Genomic DNA, 15,048 nt, shown 5'->3' on the forward strand with positions numbered 1-15,048 from the left:
TTGCATTAGGAGGAACCCAGGGCCAACCGCACCAGCATATGGTCTCACAAGGGGTCTGAGGATCTCATCTCGGTACCTAATGGCAGTCAGGCTACCTCTGGCAAGCACATGGAGGGCTGTGCGGCCCCCCAAAGAAATGCCACCCTACACCATGACTGACCCACCGCCAAACCGGTCATGCTGGAGGATGTTGCAGGCAGCAGAACGTTCTCCACGGCGTCTCCAGACTCTGTCACATCTGTCACGTGCTCAGTGTGAACCTGCTTTCATCTGTGAAGCGCAGAGGGCGCCAGTGGCGAATTTGCCAATCTTGGTGTTCTCTGGCAAATGCCAAACGTCCTGCACGGTGTTGGGCTGTAAGCACAACCCCCACCTGTGGACGTCGGGCCCTCATACCACCCTCATGGAGTCTGTTTCTGACCGTTTGAGCAGACACATGCACATTTGTGGCCTGCTGGAGGTCATTTTGCAGGGCTCTGGCAGTGCTCCTCCTGCTCCTCCTTGCACAAAGGCGGAGGTAGCGGTCCTGCTGCTGGGTTGTTGCCCTCCTACGGCCTCCTCCACGTCTCCTGATGTACTGGCCTGTCTCCTGGTAGCGCCTCCATGCTCTGGACACTACGCTGACAGACACAGCAAACCTTCTTGCCACAGCTCGCATTGATGTGCCATCCTGGATGAGCTGCACTACCTGAGCCACTTGTGTGGGTTGTAGACTCCGTCTCATGCTACCACTAGAGTGAAAGCACTGCCAGCATTCAAAAGTGACCAAAACATCAGCCAGGAAGCATAGGAACTGAGAAGTGGTCTGTGGTTACCACCTGCAGAACCACTCCTTTATTGGGGGTGTCTTGCTAATTGCCTATAATTTCCACCTGTTGTCTATTCCATTTGCACAACAGCATGTGAAATTTATTGTCAATCAGTGTTGCTTCCTAAGTGGACAGTTTGATTTCACAGAAGTGTGATTGACTTGGAGTTACATTGTGTTGTTTAAGTGTTCCCTTTATTTTTTTGAGCAGTGTATATTTCCACAATATGAGATTGGAATAATTCAGTGAAATTGTGAAAATTATGATAATGCCCTTTTAGTGTAAGACCTTCCAAAGTTCTCTGCCAATAACAGCTAGTTTTTAAGTTTCCCCCTCCCCACTCAGACCACTCCGACATTCCTAGCAAAACTCTTGCTTGAGAAATCGCTCTTTGCTAAGAAGCTATTTTTTTGTTTCTTTTTGTCCATTTTAATTGAAAACAATCACAGTCAGGTACTTAATTGTTACCCAGAAATGATTTGCTATTGAGATAAAAACGTCTGTATTGGCCCTTTAAACATCCTGCGTTGTGTACTTGTTATTTTACCATTGATACTGTATGTTTCATACCTTAAAAGGAGTATCAGGTACAGCTGGACTGTCTACCAATGGCGTGTCCATCTTTTTGTGAGAAATTACACTGGTCACTCAAAACATTTATAAAGTATTTATAAAGTGTAGATTGCACACAATGTATATGAGGCCACGCAAAAAGACGTAACTAATGATTCTCAAATGGCTTAAATGACCTATATTAAACATCTTATGAATGGAGTAATGATTAATAAATGATGAATAAACTATTTACTAATCCATTACAAATGCTTTATTACGTGGAATTACTATAAAGGGCTACCAGAGTTTCTATTGGACATATTCAGGTAGGTCCCTCCCCATTTGGTTCAGTTTGGTTTCTATTGGACATATTCAGGTAGGTCCCTCCCCATTTGGTTCAGTTTGGTTTCTATTGGACATATTCAGGTAGGTCCCTCCCCATTTGGTTCAGTTTGATTTCTATTGAAGACACACACAGTGTGCATGACTGGAATTGTCACAGAAGTCCTGTTGATATCATTACAGTGCATGTTGATGCAAATTATACATACAGTATAGGGCTTAATTACTTAAAGTCAAGATTCGGTCCTGTGTGTCTGTGTATATAGACAGTGCGTATGGACAGTGTGTGGTGTGAGTAGGCCCTTTGATGAGCGTATCATTTATATCTATGTGCATAACTGTGATGAGTTACAGTACCAGTCAAAAGTTTGGACATACCTACTCATTCAAGGGTTTTTCTTTATTTTTACTATTTTCTACATTGTAGAATAATAGTGAAGACATCAAAACTATGAAATAACACATATGGAATCATGTAGTAACCAAAAAAGTGTTAAACAAATCAAAATATATTTTATATTTGAGATTCTTCAAAGTAGCCACCCTTTGCTTTTATGACAGCTTTGCACACTCTTGGCATTCTCTCAAACAGCTTCATGAGGAATGCTTTTCCAACAGTCTTAAAGGAGTTCCCACATATGCTGAGCACTTGTTGGCTGCTTTTCCTTTACTCTGCGGTCCAACTCAACCCAAACCATCTCAATTGGGTTGAGGTCGGGTGATTGTGGAGGCCAGGTCATCTGATGCAGCACTCCATCACTCTCCTTGGTCAAATGGCCCTTACACAAACTAGAGGTGTGTTTTGGCTCATTGTCCTGTTGAAAAACAAATGATAGTCCCGCTAAGGCCCAAACCAGATGGGATGGTGTATCGCTGCAGAATGCGGTGGTAGCCATGCTAGTTAAATGTTCCTTGAATTCTAAATAAATTACTGACAGTGTCACCAGCAAAGCACCCCCACACCATCACCTCCTCCTCCATGCTTCACTGTGGGAATCACACATGCGGAGATCATCCGTTCACCTATTCTGCGTCTCACAAAGACACAGCGGTTGGAACCAAATATCTCAAATTTGAACTAATCAGACCAAAGGACAGATTTACACCGGTCTAATGTCGATTGCTTGTGTTTCTTGGCACAAGCAAGTCTCTTTTGGTGTCCTTTAGTAGTAGTTTCTATACAGCAATTCGACCATGAAGGCCTGATTCACACTGTCTCCTCTGAACAGTTGATGTTGAGGTGTGTCTGTTACTTGAACTCTGTGAAGCATTTATTTGGGCTGCAATCGGAGGTGCAGTGAACTCTAATGAATTTATCCTTTGCAGCAGAGGTAACTCTGAATCTTCCTTTCCTGTGGCGGTCTACACGACTTTTGCGACTGCACTTGAAGAAAGTTCTTGACATTTTTCAGATTGACTGACCTTCAGGTCTTAAAGTATGTGTAATGGACTGTTGTTTCTCTTTGCTTATTTGAGCTGTTCTTGCCATAATATGGTCTTTTACCAAATAGGGCTATCTTCTGTATACCACCCCTTCCTTGTCACAGCACAACTGATTTTCTCAAACGCATTAAGAAGGAAAGAAATTCCACAAATTAACTTTTAACAAGGCACACCTGTTAATTGAAATGCATTCCAGGTGACTACCTCATGAAGATGGTTGAGTGAACGCCAAGAGTGTGCAAAGCTGTCATCAAGGCAAAGGGTGGCTACTTCGCGGAATTTCAAATATAAAATATATTTTGATTTGTTTAACACTTTTTTGGTTACTACATGATTCTATATATGTTATTTCGTAGTTTTGATATCTTCACTATTATTCTACAATGTAGAAAATAGTACAAATAAAGGAAAAACCCTTGAATGAGTAGGTGTGTCCAAACCTTTGACTGGTACTGTATGTTAGTATGTTCTGTATTCATGAGTATTCTCGAGTAATCATGAGTGTATGTCATTTTTCGCTGTATTTGTAAAAAACACTGGACGTTACACAATACAATTCATCCCTTCTATGGGTTTAACCATAGAAATAGAATCCTGCCAGTCCACGGAACTTTGACTTGAATGGGGAATGTCCGTTCTCGAATGTGATTCTAATTCTATGGTTCAAAGTTCCAACCTTCCTCCTCCTCAGACAAAGTGTTGCTGCAGTCCTGAGTGGCTACGTCTGAGCTTCAGCCCTGACAAGATCTTCCGGGCCGGGCCACTAAGACCCTCCTCTCCGCTCAGTCTCCGCCTCTCACCCACCCACCCCTGCCTGTTATTGGACTGGTTCACGTTCAGCTGAGACAATGTGGCAGACCGACTCCTAAGCCCTGCCTCCTGAGCACCGGTGCTCGGCGTCGGATAGGCTCCTGCCGCTCCTGCTGTTGTTGCAGCTATTGATGGTTCTACTACCACTGTCCCCGCCCGCAGCCTGCCCTGTGGAACCTCATATGGGCGTGTCTTCTCTCTTTCCGTCTGGCTCTCTGGGGCGTGGCCTCCAGCCTGGCTGAGCAGGTGGTAGGCGGTTGTCTCGGGGGGGAGCTCCAATCGAAGGATTCTCATTCTCTGGCTAACCGGTTCAGGGGAGGGGCTACGGCTGCTGTCTGCGCTCCTCGCTTGGTTTCTCTTCCTCTCCTCGTCTTCATCCTCCTCTTCATCATCCTCCTCTTCCCCGAGCTGCCCGGCACTGGTAGTGCCGGCGGAGCGGCGGAGACCCGGGGTGGACTGGCGCGGGTACTTGACAGGCTGCCTGCTGAAGTGGCTCCGTGGCTGGGTCCCCACGGTGGGAGAGTCGCCTGGCTCTGGACCCCCTACCAGATCACCCAGAGCAGCAGCCTCTGTTGATGCCCCCCTCACAGCCACGACTGGGGAAGCAAGGGGGAGGAAAGGGAGAAGAGAGGGGAGGAGATGCGACAACAAGACAAACCAGAGAAACACAGATTAACCACTGTACTTCACCTTTAGCTTGGCAAAGTAAATACTCTGTCTCTTTCTATCATAACATGTTGTGTGAGTTTAGGGCTCGCTTTTGAGAGGCTGTTGAATATTGGCAAACGAATGCAGAAAATGCCTGCAGTGAAGTCAGCAGAGGGCGCTATAACATGACACAAACAGTGAGCAGCGAGCAGACAAAAGATCTGATGGCAGCAGAGAAAGGTTATGTAAGGAAATGACAGATCAGATAAGAACAGCAAAGTCCTCTAGCCCACTTGTTTACCAACAATACCCATTCATCCAACCAACCATTCCTCTGATACTACAGTACATCCCGCCTACCTGCTCTCTCACTGGCTTCAGGGCTGAGCTGGTCCACTGCCTCATTGGACGACGACTTGTCAGATATATAACCCTCGCTCGAGTCTCTCTTGATTGTACGAGTCTGTTGAAATGACACAAACTCTGAGTTTTGGAGAATAGATACCAGATTTTGGGGTAGGAAGTGTTGGGAATGGAACGCTGTAGCGAGATAAATACTATATTTCTAGGTCTAGAAAGTGAACCCCAGTGGGTTACAGAGAGATTGCCAGGTAAATTGTGGATGTTGAGTATCCTATACATATAGCAGGGATTATTATTATAATTTTTTTATTTTATTTTTTTACTTATTGGAGAAAATCAAGTTGCCTGGTCACTTGTTCTCCTAGTTCTGTTTTCAGGCAAAGAAATCAGTAAAGGGCAGGGCACTAACCTTCTCTTCCACCCCCCCACACCCTCCCAGTATTTCCCAGTGGTCAGTGTTGTGTATTTAGTGGCCAAGAACACCCACGCTAGGGCTGTGTCTCAATAGCTTTAACTTGCTTCCTCTTTTCATGTCCTTTCCTACCCATGAATCCTGCCGTTTACACATTATCCAGTCCTTTGGCCTATCAGTGGTAACGGAGGACAGGAGAAAGGAAAGGGAGTCATTTTACAATAGAGAAAGAAGAAGAAGAACAGGAATAATTTGACACTCATTTACTATATTTCACAGAAGAAGCCATTGGACAGTATTGAGATCCAGCCGGGGTAGAGCTGGTCAGGAAAGGAAGGGTCAGATCAGAATCCAGTCAGAGGTAGCATAGACACACAGACACACACACACACACCCACCCCTATGTTGCATTGTGTTAAGCCTCACAAAAAAAGCACATAATCCCTTCCGGGTTGGCAACAGCAGAGTCACAGCATGGCGAGCCAGGAGCATTAAAAGGGGCAATCTGGGATTGGTACATCTGTTTTGGGACTTTTAATTTGAATACATGATATAGCCATTGACTCTTGAATAATATTCCTTATAAGTGCCTCATTAGTTACATTTCTTCAACCCCAATCCCTCAGCTGTTTACCAAAAAAAGTGACCGGAGTGACCTCTTGTTGTTTGAATCCCAGATTACCCCTTTGAGACAACAACAGGTAACAGAAGCAACAGGAAAGAAAGCAGCTCAAGGCATCAGGCTGAGGCTGAACTCCGTGAACCCTGGCTGTGAGGCAGACTTGGGTTCAAATACTATTTGAAATCTGTCAAATACTTTGAGTAGTTGCTCTAGCCTTCCTGGAGTGCCAGATGGGCTGGGTTTCCAGTTTTGTGACTATTCTATTGGAACTACTGCGCCGTGTAGTAGCCTGGCGAAGGTATTTGAAATCATTTCTAATAGTATTTTAACCCAGGTCTGACTGTAGGGCATCGTGAGCCGTCTCAATGTTACTTCGACTTAGAGGACCAATCACTGGCTGACAAACCTACAGCTGCCAGACGTGTGATCAAGAGGCCTCAGATTCAAAATGAAGCGTTTGATTGAGGTTAACATTGCCCTCCTATTCAAACCATTGAAAAACATTGGAGAAAATCTGTATTTAAATGTACTTCAGTATAGTGGGTCTATGAAAAGTATTTGAAAAGTATATATTTGTCTATCAGTTGAGGGTAGCCCATCTGTTAACCAGACCTGGGCTCAAATGGTATGTTTGGATTCAAATACTTAAGCTGCACTTGATTGAGCTTGTCTGACACGATGGAATCCCCCCCTTAGTGTGTCCCTTGCCTCTAGGGAACGGGGGCGTTCTTTGGACGAGGCTCCTCCAGCGAGGGGGTCCTGAGACCCAGGGTCAACCCCAGCAACGGTCTTCTGGGCCCCCCCTGAACACGTCGCCCGGGGAGGGGTGTCGGGGAGGGGGGTGGTGGGGGCGGGAGGTGGAGCGTCGAAGATGTGTTGGTGATGGGTGATGAGGAACTCCACCAGTAGGGCTTGGTAGGTGGTCTCCAGTAGGGCCACCATGGACACGTCTACAGACACCAGCGGGCGCAGCAGGGTCGGACCAAACACGATGCCCAGGTTACTGGGAGACATCTTGTTCTCCTCGTAGTTCTCTGATACTCTGTGGAGAGAGAGAGAGAGTGAGAGAGAGAGAATGTGAAATCAGTGAAGAAAAGAGAGGATAGAGTATGGTCAAAAAAAGACAATCTGGAGGAGGGCCCAGCACCCCTCATATGACCATGTGACTGAGAGTTCTGCTGCACGCCACAATAATCTGTTTACCCAGTGAGCTGAAGCATAACTTTGAGGAGCTAACATAAGTCTATGAGCATGGTTCACTGAGACATCTCCACAACAACCAGGTTTGCTAATTGTGTAGGTGACGCATCATGTACTGCAGTGTGCAGTAGTATCTGTGTAGGTGACGCATCATGTACTACAGTGTGCTGTAGTATCTGTGTAGGTGACGCATCATGTACTGCAGTGTGCTGTAGTATCTGTGTAGGTGACGCATCATGTACTGCAGTGTGCTGTAGTATCTGTGTAGGTGACGCATCATGTACTGCAGTGTGCTGTAGTATCTGTGTAGGTGACGCATCATGTACTGCAGTGTGCTGTAGTATCTGTGTAGGTGACGCATCATGTACTGCAGTGTGCTGTAGTATCTGTGTAGGTGACGCATCATGTACTGCAGTGTGCAGTAGTATCTGTGTAGGTGACGCATCATGTACTGCAGTGTGCTGTAGTATCTGTGTAGGTGACGCATCATGTACTGCAGTGTGCTGTAGTATCTGTGTAGGTGACGCATCACGTACTGCAGTGTGCTGTAGTATGTGTGTAGGTGACACATCGTGTACTGCAGTGTGCAGTAGTATCTGTGTAGGTGACACATCGTGTACTGCAGTGTGCTGTAGTATCTGTGTAGGTGACACATCGTGTACTGCAGTGTGCAGTAGTATCTGTGTAGGTGACACATCGTGTACTGCAGTGTGCTGTAGTATCTGTGTAGGTGATGCATCATGTTGCACGTTCCAGTACGGGATACACATGGTATACACATGGTATACACCATCCAACGAAATGCTTACTTCAGGTTCCTTCTCGACAATGCAACAACAATAAGAAATAAGAAAAATCCAAACATTAAGTAAATGGCTCAGTAGAATAAAATAAAACAGGGCCTCCTGAGTGGCGCAGCGGTCCAAGGCACTGCATCGCAGTGCTAGTGGTGTTACTACAGACCCGGGTTGTATCACAACCAGGCATGATTGGGAGTCCCATAGGGCAGCGCACAATTGGCCCAGCGTTGTCCGGGTTAGGGGAGGGTTTGGCCGAGGGGGCTTTACTTGGCTCATCGCGCTCTAGCGACTCCTTGTGGGGGGCCGGGCGCCTGCAGGCTGACCTCGGTCGTCAGTTGAACAGTGTTTCCTCCGACACATTGGTGCAGATGGCTTCCGGGTTCAGCAGTCAGGTGTTAAGAAGCAAGGTTTGGCGGGTCATGTTTTGGAGGACGCAAGACTCGACCTTCGCCTCCCAAGCCCGTTGGGGAGTTGCAGCGATGAGACAAGATGGAAGTGGGGGAGAAAAAGGGGGGTAATTCAAAAAAAAAAAAATATATATATGTAAATAATACAGGAAGGCACAATTTACAGTCAATATTTACACGTGTTTTGGGGAAGGGGGGATTGTGCAGTACTGAGCAATCATAATAAGAGTCTGGTAGCAGCAGTTGTGATGCGTGTGTAGCATGAATGTACTGTGTGTGTGTGTGTGTGTGTGTGTGTGTGTGTGTGTGTGTGTGTGTGGATGTGTGTATGTCTGTGTGGGCGTGCATGTGTGGGTGAGTGCATGTGTTCTAAGGTGTGGAGAATCAGAGCAGGTGGTCAGTCCAGTTCAAGTGTTCAGCAGTCTGATGACTTGTAGATTGAAACTGTCTCTGAGCCTGTTGGTATCAGACCTCATGCTCTGATACTGTCTGCCCAACGGTAAGGGAGTGAACAGCTCGTGGCTGGGGTGTGTGGGGTCCTTGATGATGCTGCAGGCCTTCCTCGGGCACCGTTTCGAAATAGGTGTCCCGAATAGGTGGGAGCATGGTGATGCACTGTATAATAGAGTAGTACCTGTGAAGGTGCCGCATCATATGCTGCAGTGTGTAGTAGAGTAGTACCTGTGAAGGTGCCGCATTATATGCTGCACTGTGTAGTAGAGTAGTACCTGTGAAGGTGCCGCATCATATGCTGTACTGTGTAGTAGAGTAGTACCTGTGAAGGTCACGCATCATATGCTGCACTGTGTAGTAGAGTAGTACCTGTGAAGGTGCCACATCATATGCTGCACTGTGTAGTAGCGTAGTACCTGTGAAGGTCACACATCATATGCTGCACTGTATAGTAGCGTAGTACCTGTGAAGGTCACGCATCATATGCTGCACTGTGTAGTAGAGTAGTACCTGTGAAGGTGACACATTATATGCTGCACTGTGTAGTAGAGTAGTACCTGTGAAGGTGACGCATCATATGCTGCAGTGTGTAGTAGCGGTATGGGGGCAGTCTCTCCAGCAGGTCTCTCAGGTTATATGTGAGGTCATTCACTATCCCAGGAGTCTCTGCTGCCGCCTCTCTCTCACTGAGACGCTGGATCTCCTTGCCCACCCCGATGAAGTCATTGTACAGGTCAAAGGTCAACAGCGGCTCTGGAAGCTGTGTGAGGAGGAAGATTGTTATTATTAACAATTAATTAACACATAATAATAATAATAATAATAATAAATACTTATTAGCTTCGATGCATTGACTGACAACTGTACCACATGATGTTCACTAAAAAGGGAATCCTGAGTTAAGATATGTCCATTTTTGTCACGCTTGTCGTCGTAGAGAGAAAGGGACCAATGCGCAGCGGATTTCGTGCTCAACATATTTATTTATAAAATAATGCGAACACCACGGAAGAAAACAATAAACAAACTAACGACATGAAAAAAGCAGTGCTCTCAAACAACTACCCACGAAAAACAAAGACAAACACACCCTACTATATAGGACTCCCAATCAAAGGCAACTCAACACACCTGCCTTCAATTGAGAGTCCAACCCCAATCAACTAGACATAGAAACACAGACACCTCTGCCACGTCCTGACCCAACTACAATAACCAAATATACTCTATACTGGTCAGGACGTGACAGTACCCCCCCCCCCCCCCAAAGGTGCAGACCCCGGAATGCACCTACACAAAACACAGAAAACCCCCAAAACAACCAGAAAAATCCCCTAAGCAAAAAGGGAGGGAAGGGAGGGTGGCTGCCGTCAACGACGGCACAGTGCTACACCCCCCCCTCCCCAACCCACCTATATGGGAGGCGGCTCAGGTGCGGGACGTGGACTCCGCTCCATCCCTGACGTAGTGCACTTAAGTGGCGTCCCTGACCTCGCCCGACTGGCGGGCGATTCTTGCCGCGACCGGCTGGCGGGTGTCTCTGGCTGCGCCCTGCTGGCGGGCGACCCTTGCTGCGCCCGGCTGGCGGGCGGCGATGACTGCGCCCGGCTGGCTGACGACCCTTGCTGCGCCCGGCTGGCGGGCGACCCTGGCTGCGCCCGGCTGGCGGGCGGCTCTGGCGGCTCCTGACAGGCGGCGGCTCTGGCGGCTCCTGACTGACGGGCGGCTCTGGCGGCTCCTGACTGGCGGGCGGCTCTGGCGGCTCCTGACTGGCGGGCGGCTCTGGCGGCTCCTGACTGGCGGGCGGCTCTGGCGGCTCCTGACTGGCGGGCGGCTCTGACGGCTCCTGACTGGCGGGCGGCTCTGGCGGCTCCTGACTGGCGGGCGGCTATGGCGACTCCTGACTGGCGGGCGGCTCTGGCGGCACCAGACTGGCTGGCGGCTCTGGCGGCTCCAGACTGGCGAGGCTGGGCTGACGCACTAGAAGCCTGATGCGTGGGGCTGGTACTGGACGTGCCAGCCTGGAGACACGCACCTCAAGGCTCGTGCGTGTAGCAGGAAACACTGGACCGTAGAGGCGCACTGGCGGTCTTAAGCGCAGGACTGGCATCACCCCTACTGGCTGGATGCCCACTTTCCCCTGGCACATGCGGGGCGCTGGTACTGCGCTTACCGGCCTGAAAATACCCGGCCTCACCACAGCACCCACTCCAAAGCACGGGACCTGTCCAGTATGTCTCTGCCTAAAAAGGGTACGGGGAGCTGGCCTGGGGCTCCATCCTCGCCCCGCCAAACTGCCCTTGTGCCCCCCCCAAAAAATTATTGGGGCTGCCTCTCGGGCTCCTTTACCAGCCGTGTTCCCCGGTCCTCGCCAGATTTCCTCCGCTGCTTGGTCCTGTTGTGGTGGGTAGTTCTGTCACGCTTGTCGTCGTAGAGAGAAAGGGACCAATGCGCAGCGGGTTTCGTGCTCAACATATTTATTTATAAAATAATGCGAACACCACGGAAGAAAACAATTAACAAACTAACGACATGAAACAGTGAAAGCAGGCTCAACAAAAAGCAGTGTTCTCAAACAACTACCCACGAAAAACAAAGACAAACACACCCTACTATATAGGACTCCCAATCAAAGGCAACTCAACACACCTGCCTTCAATTGAGAGTCCAACCCCAATCAACTAGACATAGAAACACAGACATAGACCAGTGACAAACCCCATAATATATACATCAACTACCCTCTGCCACGTCCTGACCAAACTACAATAACCAAATATATTCTATACTGGTCAGGACGTGACAATATTAGTCATAGTTTGGCATAATCATGAAAGGGAGCTTTGTGTGAGAGCTTAAATAACAGTGTATAACAATGTATGACTGTATCTCAAGTCAGAATCCATTCGACTCGATATTGTCTGTATTAACTGTGTCGTTGGCTCTACAGTATATTGTCTGTATTAACTGTGTCGTTGGCTCTACCGTTATATTGTCTGTATTAACTGTGTCGTTGGCTCTACAGTATATTGTCTGTATTAACTGTGTTGTTGGCTCAACAGTATATTGTCTGTATTAACTGTCGTTGGCTCTACAGTATATTGTCTGTATTAACTGTGTCGTTGGCTCTACAGTATATTGTCTGTATTAACTGTGTCGTTGTCTCTACATTATATTGTCTGTATTAACTGTGTCGTTGTCTCTACGTTATATTGTCTGTATTAACTATATCGTTGGCTCTACAGCATATTGTCTGTAATATCCATTTTCTTTGTTGTCTGGGAAACAGTGGAGTTGTACCTCCTTGAAGAAGTGTTTGAGGACCGAGGTGACGTCATGAGGTGAAAGGTCAGAGAGGTCGACTTGGTCCCCCTGGGTCTCGAAGACCTGACACAGCTTCTGGATACGAGGCTTCGACCCACTGATACGATACACCCCCTGGGAGGGATGGATGGATGGATGTAGGGGGAAAGGGGGGAAGGAGGGCAAGAGAAAGCAACAGGGATTGAGAGAAGGGCACTGCACTGTCGCTTCTGCTAAACAGTTTTCCTGTTTGCTTCAGTACTTATTCTAAGGCATATGACATCCAGGTTAATACTGTACCTGCAGAGTGAGGGCCCTGCTCTCTATCTCGGCCGTGCAGCGCTGGACCACATAGGGCACCTCGTCAGGCCGGTCCCGGGGCAACAGGGAGAAACCCACCCCAAACAGAACGCCCTTCCTGTTCTCACACTCATGCTGTAACACCTCCAGACACTTCCTATGAACCGCCACGCCACACTACAGACGGGTGGCAGGCGGGACAAGAGGACACGGATTAGCAAACCACAGGGTGACCTCAAATCACACCCTATAAACCTGGCTCACACTATAGAGTCAACCTGAACCATACCGCGCTGGCGCCACTGCGGAGGATAGAGAACCAAACCAGCCCAGTACAGCTCGGTTCAACCCTTTAGTGTGACTGTGAATCCGGCAATAGCGTTCTACTTTTGTCATTTAACAGGCTGCCACACAAAAGTCTCTCCTTCGCCTCCTCCCCTTTCTCACCTCCTCACACTCGATGCCGTTGACCACGATGTAGTTGTCACACTGTTTGCACTTCACCATCTTGCTCTTCATCTTCCGGAGTCGGTGCGTCAGCGCGGCCCGGGACGTAGTCCGTACCTTCCCCACCGTACCGTTCCCCTCTGGGGTGGAGTCCACACAGTCTAGGGGAAACCACAGGACAGGACTCAGTCATACTCGGCAGTGTACATGTCATGGTGGGAAACACTACCCCCCCTAGTTCCAAACAGAACCCTACTCCCTAGCAACTCACCTAGACCTGAGAGGATTGGGCAAGTGGAAGAATACGGCGACATTTCCACCTAGCCAATCAGTAGACAAGAAACAATTGCCACATTGGTTATATCGATCTAATCCTCTCAGATCTACCGGAGTAGCTAGGGTGTAGGGGTTAGGGCAGCGTTTCCCAAACATGGTCCTGGGGACCTCAAGGGCTGCACGTTTCTGTTGTTGTTTGTCCTAACACTACACAGCTGATTCAAATAATCAAAAGCTTGATGAGGTGTTGGTTGGTTGTCTGTATAGAGAGCAATGAGTTGGTGTCTGTTGTGTGAGTTAGGTGATGACGGTGACATTCACCTCCTTCCAGGACGGTGCCCATGTCCCTCTCATCCAGGTCGTCTGATGACATGGTCCCTGTGGAGGGGGCTTTAAGAAGCCTCCTGTTGCCATGGGCTACAGGGTTCAGGGTTCAACGTGGGTAAGACACACAGAGAAGGAAAGAGGACCGGACAAACAGGACGAGCTGAGTAAAGCTTCGTAGCGAACACGTGATTTCTCTCCACTAGCAATTATGACATTGACGTTTGACGATTGGTCAATCTTCTGAGCAGGATTCAATGAAATCTGTGGAGTGAAGCACACAGGCATACCTGGGCTGGACAGAGACTCCAGACTGCCTCCTATGCTCTCGCTGTCACTGTAGCCCTTTCGTTTAACCAGACTTTCTTCAGGCAGGGAGAAGGAGTCCTGCAGAGAGCTGGGGTTGCTGGTCTTACGACGGCCACTTGGAGGTGCCACACACACACGCACACACACACACACACACACACGCGCACACACACACACACGCACGCGCACGCACACGCACACGCACACGCACACGCACACACACACACACACACACACACACACACACACAATTAACATTGACAACAACTCTAAACATAAAACAACAGGCACTAATGGGACAAACAGTAGCATCCATTAGGCTACGGCTCTATGTCGAACAGGACAAATCATCCATCCGTCCGTACCTCTTGTTCTGAGGGACAAACTCCTGGAAGGTGAAGGTTTGTAGGGGCTGTTCTTGGCTTCTCTTCCTGAAGACGTAGAGCAGGTAGGGCTCCCCGGGTTCACACGGCCTGCAGGTCAACTCCAGGTTGTGGTAGCCCAGGGGAACCGGCTCCGTCTGCTGACGCTGGAAGTAGAACATGTTCACTGTGGCCTAGGGGGTGGTAGAGGTACATGATTAAGAGGGATTATTTCAAAATGATTCATCCCATTGAGCTCAAGATACCTCTGTAGCTCAGTTGGCAGAGCATGGCAACGCCAGCATATTCGGATCAATCCCTGGACTTCCTGTATGCATAATGTATGCACGCGTGACTAAGTTGCTTTGGATAAAAGGGTCTGCTATCTGGCATGTGTTATATTAATATATTATTTAGAAATGGAGAACTGGACCATATTTGAATGTTTTTTGTTTGTTTGTTGGGGCGATTGTTTAAATCAAAAGCATTGACAGTCTTAACCTCTAGGGGTTAGGGGGCAGTATTTTCACGGCCGGATGAAAAACGTACCCAATTTAAACAGGTACTACTCTGGCCCAGAAAATAGAATGTGCATATTATTAGTAGATTTGAATAGAAAGCACTCTGAAGTTTCTAAAACTGTTTGAATGGTGTCTGTGAGTATAACAGAACTCATATGGCAGGCAAAAAACCTGAGAAAAATTGAATCAGGAAGTGGGAGAAATTTTGTTTTGAATCCCTTGAAAAACTACAGTGACATAGGATTTACGTTACACCTCCTAACTCTTCCATTGGCTGTCAACAATCTTTAGGAACTGGTTTCAACCGTCAGCTGTTACCGGGCAGATCATTTTGGCTCAGTC

General features: G+C 48.0%; 1 protein-coding gene across 3 annotated transcripts in view; it reads right to left on the reverse strand.

The window, feature by feature from the left end:
- Positions 1-3,651: 3,651 nt before the first annotated feature.
- Positions 3,652-15,048, reverse strand: part of gmip (GEM interacting protein) — a 45,827-nt gene continuing 34,430 nt past the window's right edge. For 2 of the 3 annotated variants that reach the window (XM_029727255.1, XM_029727257.1), the window contains 10 exons: positions 14,189-14,379; positions 13,805-13,938; positions 13,512-13,607; positions 12,915-13,075; positions 12,468-12,644; positions 12,165-12,302; positions 9,422-9,624; positions 6,713-7,046; positions 4,968-5,070; positions 3,652-4,555 (listed from right to left, as the gene is read on the reverse strand). In XM_029727255.1, coding sequence (XP_029583115.1) covers positions 3,837-4,555; positions 4,968-5,070; positions 6,713-7,046; positions 9,422-9,624; positions 12,165-12,302; positions 12,468-12,644; positions 12,915-13,075; positions 13,512-13,607; positions 13,805-13,938; positions 14,189-14,379 — 2,256 coding nt within the window. In that variant the 3' untranslated portion in view covers positions 3,652-3,836. The remainder of the gene's footprint in view (positions 4,556-4,967; positions 5,071-6,712; positions 7,047-9,421; positions 9,625-12,164; positions 12,303-12,467; positions 12,645-12,914; positions 13,076-13,511; positions 13,608-13,804; positions 13,939-14,188; positions 14,380-15,048) is intronic. The other variant, XM_029727258.1, reaches the window with a different exon arrangement.

This window comes from Salmo trutta, chromosome 32, assembly GCF_901001165.1.
Source record: "Salmo trutta chromosome 32, fSalTru1.1, whole genome shotgun sequence".
In the NCBI taxonomy this organism is placed as follows: domain Eukaryota; kingdom Metazoa; phylum Chordata; class Actinopteri; order Salmoniformes; family Salmonidae; genus Salmo; species Salmo trutta.